At 44.5% G+C, this 8,630-nt stretch overlaps 1 protein-coding gene across 1 annotated transcript in view; it reads left to right on the forward strand.

Moving 5' to 3' along the window:
- Positions 1–5,659, forward strand: part of RPH3A (rabphilin 3A) — a 74,294-nt gene extending 68,635 nt beyond the window's left edge. Inside the window, exons 18-20 of the mRNA XM_065417786.1 lie at positions 1,775–1,856; positions 4,146–4,242; positions 5,529–5,659. Of these exons, the coding sequence (XP_065273858.1) occupies positions 1,775–1,856; positions 4,146–4,242; positions 5,529–5,659 (310 nt within the window). The remainder of the gene's footprint in view (positions 1–1,774; positions 1,857–4,145; positions 4,243–5,528) is intronic.
- The last annotated feature ends 2,971 nt before the right edge of the window (positions 5,660–8,630 follow it).

Consider the following 8,630-nt stretch of genomic DNA (forward strand, 5'->3'; position numbering starts at 1 on the left):
TGAAAAGCCCATACAACAGTGGAAGGGTAAAATGGATTCTATCCAGCTTCATGCAAAACCAATGACATTGTCAGGTGAACTGTAACTGCAGGGTCTTCGGGATTGCAATGAGGCACGCTGCCATTCACACGGCGCAAATACATACACACTACGTGGGCTTCTGATGTGCCTTTTCCATGTGCATTCCAGAGTGATTCCAAACTCAGGTTCTGATTCTTCACTACTCAAGACACACCAGTGTAAAACGGCTGTAGCAGAGTGGAGAATCAGGCCCTTAGTAACTCACCCATTGTGATTGAAGTCTTGATAATCGTGTGGTATAATACACAAAACAATCTTGCCATTGGCTGCGGGGCATGGTAGTGCATACGAGATTTGCTGTTCATCCCTGCTGCCCAGATTCCGACTTGTCCCATGCCCTTGCCATGAGCAGAGCCAGGCTGGCCTTTACTGCACTTCATGGTGGTGATGCCTCACTGCATCTGGAAATATGCGGTTTTTTAACAATAACTCAGTTACATGTGACACTGCAAGAGGCAGGAAGAACACAGTTTGTTGTTCACATTCTCCGCTCAATGCAAAGTCAAATGACATGTAATCAATTTGTAAACTGGGCAAATTTTAATCTGAAGCTCTTAATCCGGAATAGATATTCCAGTTATCCTTTCAGGCTAGAACTTCCCTCTACATCTAAACCACATATATTTTTTCCCCCCTGGTCGTTTTCCATTTCCTTTCTCCCCTTCCAACAAGAACACTTTCCCCCTAAAAAATGAAATAAAAAACCCTGATAACCCCTGCCCATAGCGATCTGAAAGTCTTGTTTGCTGTTCAACAAAGTTGAATGTTTTTCCTCTGATGTCGTGCTTTATTCTCTCTCATGCTCAACAAATAGAACACTGAGATTTTTACTTTCAAAGGTAATTTAAACAAAGATTTAATTAACACAAACTGTACAATTTAGCATTGAGTTTGGACTGGACTGTTAAGACAGCTAATTGTTTCCATACTTATAAGTAAAATGAATTCAGTATGCTAATCTGTGCTTCATTAAATGCTAATTGATTATCAGTAGTAGTTGGGTTTTTTTTTCCAAGTCTCTCTAGACTAGTTTGCGTTTGCGCACTCTTGAAATTCTCAGGAACAGAGGCACAATGGAATAGCTCGCCATGGAGGTTAAAAGTGGTTTGGCATCATATAATAACCAATTTGTCTACTACTTGTCAATGTCATGATGATTTCAGCCTCTCCACACTTGTAGCCCTCACTAGCATCAGTGAAGCCCTTTTTGAGTTGTACGTATATTTCCAGTTTAGTCCATTGGGCATTTTAACACTCCTCTAGCCATTTCTTTGACCATTGCAATTTTCCATCGAGGTGCCTTGTGAGAAAATTGTGGAGCAAGTTACAAATAAACGGCCTCAGTGCGATCTCTTCTACAAGCTCGTTCTACAACCGATCCAAATGAGAGGGGTGCTAGCTATTCGGATTTAGCATGATTCTTTTTAAAGGTTGTCTTTCTAATCTAAGTACCAACAGTGCATCTATATACAGAGATTTATGCTGAATTCAGTAACCAGTGCAAAGTGAATCGTTCTAGTCTTAGACTTTAACCTGATGATCGGAAACAGGTTTTTTACTCATTTTGTGATTTTGATTAAGTTTTAACTTCCTCAGCTATTGTTCTTCCAGTCCAGAAACTCCTTTTTCTTTAGCTTGCAAGCTGCCTCTGTTCATTCACTTCACTTCTAAACTGCTTTTATGTTGCTCCTAGTTGGCTGAAACCTGACATGGGGAAAAAGGCCAAGCATAAGACGCAGATTAAAAGGAAGACCTTGAATCCCGAGTTTAATGAGGTAAGGATGGATCCATTTTTTTTAAATGGGACAAACTATTAATTCTTTGTGCGTGTGAAACACAAGGCATTGCCATTTCTGTCTTCAAACTGTTCAGGGATATTTCTGAAATAAATGAGTACAAAGTTAATCACCACCTATGGAGGAGAGGATTATAATTCAAAATGTTCTGGACAAACTGGAGAAATGGTCTGAAATAAATAGGATGAAATTCAATAAGGACAAATGCAAAGTACTCCACTTAGGAAGGAACAGTCAGTTGCACACATACAAAATGGGAAATGACCGCCTAGGAAGGAGTACTGCAGAAAGGGATCTGGGGGTCATAGTGGATCACAAGTTAAATATGAGTCAACAGTGTAACGCTGTTGCAAAAAAATCAAACATCATTCTGGGATGTATTAGCAGGAGTGTTGTAAGCAAGACACGAGCAGTAATTCTTCTGCTCTACTCCACACTGATTAGGCCTCAACTGAAGTATTGTGTCCAGTTCTGGGCGCACATTTCAGGAAAGATTTGGACAAATTGGAGAAAGTCCAGAGATGAGCAACAAAAAATATTAAAGGTCTAGAAAACATGACCTATGCGGGAAGGTTGAAAAAATTGGGTTTGTTTAGTCTGGAAAAGAGAAGACTGAGAGGGGACATGAGAACAGTTTTCAAGTACATAAAAGGTTGTTACAAGGAGGAGGGAGAAAAATTGTTTTTCTTAACCTGTGAGAATAGGACAAGAAGCAATGGGCTTAAATTGCAGCAAGGGAGATTTAGGTTGGACATTAGGAAAAACTTCCTAACTGTCAGGGTGGTTAAGCACTGGAATAAATTGCCTAGGGAGGTTGTGGAATCTCCATCATTGGAGATTTCAAGAGCAGGTTAGACAAACACCTGTCAGGGATGGTCTAGATAATACTTAGTCCTGCCATGAGTGCAGGGGACTGGACTAGATGACCTATCGAGATCCCTTCTAGTCCTATGATTCTATGAGTCAGGAATCTGGGCAGCTTAATTGAAGCATTTGATATTTTGGCCTTATCTCCTTGATCGGGGAGAAATATACATGCTAGATCAATCTCAATAATTCAGTGTTGTCTCCCCCTCTATGAGAGAGCGACTGATCTAACTAATCATGATTCTACACCACAAGTACATGCTGAGATCTCTGCATTGACCGAATCAGAGGCTCCAGTATAACCTAGTCTCTTCCCACAATACAATTTGGGCTAAGTGAGCAGTGAGCAGCAGGGGTTATGTTGTCCCTAGCTGGAAAGCTTTTGGGGTGTGATCAGTTTCATAACTAGCTTCCAAATGCTCGAAACTCCTGGGAAGGAGTGCATTGTAAATGAAGATTGCTCAGATGACATTGGCCAGGAACTGACTGCTGTCCCCTAGGTCAGACCTCTTCTCACCATACTCTCCTGCTGCTGGAAAGGACCATGGTTAAAACGTCTCTGAAACGTATGGATTATTATTATAAAAAACCCCAGCGATGACACACAAGCTCCTTGTAAGACATTTTCCCTTACAAAGGGTTTGATCCTGTGAGGTACTTTGCATCCTCGATCCCCGTTGGCATCCAGGAGAATCGGGAGCACCCCGCACCTTTCAGGGCTGGGTTGTGTGACTGGTCTCCAGTTTCTCCATTGGCTTTAAAAAGGCAGTATGAACAGTGGGGCTCCTCGGGCAGCTGTTCGAAGCGAGGCTCGACTCAGGAGCAAAGGGCGAATGCAGTTCCCCCATGACTGATCCTTCGCTATGTCTGGAGATTGCGCTGAAGGGAAGAGCAAGTTCCCACCATTCGAGCCTTGGATTGAGGAGGCTTTGCTACTGTGCGACTCGCAAAATGACTCACAGGGTGGCCTAGTGGTCAGAGCAGGAGACTGGCAGTCCAGACTCCTGGGAGGGAAATCCTGGCCCCACTGATTTTTCAGAGGTGCTGAGCACCCACAGCTCAGCACCACAGAGAATCAGGCCAGAGTTCACCTCTGGCTCTGGAGTTGGCCAGTCTGTAAAATGGACAATCCTTGCACCTCACCGCGGCCTAGATGTCCCCTTGATAGGGGCCTTGCAAATGCTTATGATAGTTATAAGGGGGGAACTTACCATGTAAGTGCATTTAGATCCAAGGATATGAGCCACAGTCAAAGAGCAGAGTATGATTATTTGCTAGCATTTTATTAAATCTCGGTGAGGGTCTTTTAAATTCAGTGTGCACAATAAGCTTTAGAATGTAATGCTTCCTTAGATTCTTCTGGGGTTTTGGTGTAATTTTAATACTTTGTGTGCTTTCCAGGAGTTTTTCTATGACATAAAACACAGCGATCTGGCCAAGAAATCACTGGACGTATCGGTCTGGGATTATGATATTGGCAAATCTAACGATTATATCGGTGAGTTACAGGTCTGTCTACTCTCTGCTGATTGATGGGAACAGGGTGTTTCCCTACAGTCACTCTGAGGTCACACCCAGCGCCAGGTCAGAGGGGAGAGGCAAAGGATTGCTGACAGTTGGCCGGCTCTGCTTTGGAATCTGGAAGTGACCAAGGTGCTGGGTGTGATTAAAAACTGCAGGCACTTTGGCGGGGAGGGTGCTAAGAATGGGTTGGGCTTATCGGAGCCTGGCTGCAGTCTCTCTGCCACAAAGTGCTCTCTCTGTATTTGAAGTGTTCGGTGATTTTAAATGACTCCCCTGTCCTTAGCTTCTCTTCAGTGTTCTGAAATACAAATCAGTTCCATTTGAAGCATTGAAGTAGGACCTCGTGGGCAGCAGGTCCGGTGACTCAGTTGCGACTCCTCATGTTGCACCATTGTATAGAGGACCTGGGCTCACGAGCGGATTCTGCTCTGGGCTGATTTTATATAATTTGCCCATTTGATTTTGGTCGGCACCTTTTTCGAACTCTCACTTGGTGGCCGGCTCTAGGTCAGAGTAACCTGGGGAGCAGGGAAACTTCAGGCCAGATTGTGGCCTTTCTGCAGACGGGCGGGCGCCTAGACAGCTCTGCTCTCAGCCATGTGCATTGAGCAGGGAGGAGCCGGAGCCCAGTCGCTTGAAGGAAGGGGAAGGTGGTATCAATAGTGGTGCTAGACCCCCCGAATATGGGCGTGGCTATCACCCTGCCCCTCTTCTGCCTGCACCCTGTACAGAAATATCAAAGTAGCTGAACCTGTGTATGCGGCTCCTGTATCCCAGCAGGATCGCACCACAGGAAGAACTGCTCCAGCTCCAGCTGCAGGGTACTCTACTGTGCATCTGGATCTCCCAGGCCACACTACTTCCGCTGGGTTAAGCCAACAATAATCGGAAGAGGGGTTGTAGGATGAGAACATGGTTTGAAAAACGAAATATTTCGTGTTAGGCTATTCAGAACTCCTAGGGTCTAACCCTGCCCTGCTGTCCAGGCTGTCCTGTGTGGAGGGGTGGGGTGAGGGTCTCCCACTGGGGCTCCATTTTAGACGAGTTTTGGTTGTCCGTGGTGCTGCCTCTATTTTTTGCTGACTAGAAGACCCCAGTCTCCGGAGCTTGTCAGTCTGAGGCCTTTTGCCAGCATTAAATTCACATGAAATTTTAAACTGGGGAGGAAAAAAAGAAATACAGAAAAAAGTGGCACCACAGAGACGGGTAATTGGAACCCTGGTGTCTTCTTTGACTATCCTGCCTGCTTCTTTCCTCCAGGCGGATGTCAGCTGGGCATCACCGCCAAGGGGGAGCGTTTGAAACACTGGTACGAGTGTCTGAAGAATAAGGATAAGAAAATTGAACGCTGGCACACTTTACAAAACGAGAACCACGTTGCAAGCGATTAAGGTCCCCAGCACAAGTCTCTCTGAAGTCCACATCCTCAGCCAAGTCACAGTAGATTCCCAATGTCCGTCTTCCGAAGCCGATGCTACACGCCTCGCCTACGTCTCTTTGGATCCCAGGAACGTTCTGCTGCCCTGTCTCCTTGACGCCAGCATCCTCTGTTCACCATTCTCATCCCAAAGACCAACCTGGATCTTGTGTGTTCACATCCATTTCTGACTAGTGCATCATTCTGATGTATGATTTTTGTCAAGCAATAGCCACACACTGAGGATTTTCATTTGTCTTCATTTCTCACCAGTCTAACCTGCATCATAATATTGCTTCCTATTCTGTTTGTTGACGATATTTGTTCTTGAGGTGGTGTTTCACTTGGGTGCTCATTGTTCTGTCCTCATTAAGCCAAGTGCGTTTATTTTTATCTCTGCATGTCTCTTTCCACTCCTCTCATTTTCTCTTCGCCAACTGAAATACTTTTAACATCAGTTCTGTCTATTGGGATGCACAGTCATTGAACCTACCCTATTATTGTTTTCAGCATGTGGTGGGGGAGCAGCATCGGACAGTTCAGTTCATTTGATATCAATACCTCAGTTGCAATAAGCAAAAGGCTGTTTGTTCTGCACTGGGTTTGGTTATAAACATAACTTAGTAACTGCATTTCCACTGATATAATCCGGAGAGTACTAGGTATTTGGCTTCTTTTCCAAAGGGAACATTTTTGCAGTGTATAGAGCTAGCAAACGGGGTGGTAAATACTTTTGAGTTTTCACAGAAAGGACACTGAGTATTATGGCATTTAAATAAATAACTGGAGATAGAGAGCCACCTTCTGCATGGACATTTTGGAAACACCAGATTTGAGTTTTGGTTTGTTTCAGATACAATTAATTTTGGAACTAGGAACCTGCACATGCTCTTACTATAGGAATCCTTCCTTGTCTTAGACTTGTGACCACCTCCCATTCCACTGAATATGGCTACATAACCTAGCAAATACATCTATTTTGGGGGCTGAATTTGTTAAGCTCTCTTGAGACAGTATTTTCTGTTTCATAATAATTTCATAAATGTTCATTTTACCATCTGCAGATGGGAAAACATTTCCTAAGGAGTTGATGTGTTTAAGTATTTGTTTTCCTTTTAAAATACAGCACTTAATGAAATTATCTGGGACAGTTAGTGGTCTTCCAACTTCAATTTTCTGGTGGGTTTCCTTTTATTATTGCACAAAATTCAATCTGTGCTAAATTTATTGTTTGTGGGTATTTTATTTCATATCAACAAAAGGAGAGTCGACAAGCTCTTGAATTGATATTGATCTTTTTGATACCAGTCTGATCCATCTGCTGTTTTGTACAACCTTCAAGCATAGCAATGTCAAGATTAGTACAGTAAGTACTCCTGGACTATATGGTCGCTCAGCTACAAACTTAGCATGCTAAACAAAACCTAAAGACCTTGGTTCAGGCTGTCATCCCAAGCCTCCTTTGCAGGCTGCTGCTCTCCTCTCTGCTACGGTGGTGGTGTTGTGTGGTGTATTCTGAACTGAGCTGTACCTCAGTGTCCTTTAATTTTTTATTTTGATGAGTTATTTTCTTATTCTTGGCTTTTTTTCAGTGGAATTTAATAGTACTAGTCATTTGCAATGAACATCTTTTTATAAAGCTTTAACTTCACAGACAGAGGGGAAAATCCAACCCTCTATCCCGCATGAAGGTTTCAATGGGCTGTCACCGTACTGTATTCCTGTGATGTGCTTTTATACAGAAGAAACTATAGGCTAATAATTCTCCTACCTGGAATCCTTAGCTTTCTTTACTCGCCGTTTCTTTTAGAGCCTTGAGACCGTGGGGGCAGTCCCTGCAAGTGAAGGAAGTGCATTGCTCAACTGAATAACCTCACTCCTAACGCATCGCCAGATCGTGGGCCCTGCGCATGTCTCCTGAGCTGCTGTTTTAGTTTGTGGATTGTTTCTTGTCCTCTTGTGCAGTGTGATTCTTTTCCGCTCGTAGAACATAGGTGTATAGTGTTCCAGGGAGTGCTGGCTCCTGTGATCATTTAAATGTCCATGGGATAAAATCGAGATGAGTTTTCTCTCTCTCTCTCTCCCAGGTGAATAAAGCTCAGTATTGTTTGCATTGTTCTGATTAAAACCAACAAAGGCTTTCTGCTCCCTCAGACCACCCATCCGCACAACACTGTAGGATGCTGTTGCTCTGGGCCAAACCACTGCCAGCTCACAGCAGTGGACTGTTGCACCACTGATTTGATAAGGGATCACATCCAGACATGGTGCATGTCCCCTCCCCTCTTTTGACAGGCAGGTGGCAATGCTAATGTTTATGGTGCCTTCTTTGGTTCCCCTTTCCCCTCTGACTGCCCCTCCTCCCCCAGCTGTGATTTCAGAGGGCTAGTCTTTTCTCTGCCTTAGAGTGGGTGGGTCCGTGCGGCAGGCATTTTATTGTTCATTCAGGTCAACCCAGAGCATTGGAGTTGGGCCCACAATGTGAAGGTCACATCCTGACCTTTCCGAAGGCTGGGGGACTCGGAGCTGGGTTTTTGGCTAAGGAACCTGCATGTCTATTCAGCCCTTCTTCCCTTTTCAAGATGGTAGTGCCGTCTGCCCCCTGAGGTGACTGGTGTACTAAACAGGGCATACAGGCCGGGCCCAGCCTCTCTGAGCTGAATCTACCTGGACACTTGTGTGAGGGAGGGTCCACTGAAATGTATAGGAGCCCTGCTAACTTCCTTTCCTCAGATTTCTCTCTGGCATTGCACCAAAGGAGACCAGGCCATTCCCAGTGCGAATGAATCCTGTCCTCTTCTCAATCAAATCTCCTTCACAAGAGCAGCCACTCACGTCCAGGGGGAGCCGTGCCCATACACAGACCTTGAGGCTTATCAGTGTCCTTTGACATCAATGGAAAAACTCCCAGCGACCTCACCGGGTATCGGATCGGCTGCCCTGTG

Source organism: Emys orbicularis, chromosome 16 (genome assembly GCF_028017835.1).
Source record: "Emys orbicularis isolate rEmyOrb1 chromosome 16, rEmyOrb1.hap1, whole genome shotgun sequence".
In the NCBI taxonomy this organism is placed as follows: Eukaryota; Metazoa; Chordata; order Testudines; family Emydidae; genus Emys; species Emys orbicularis.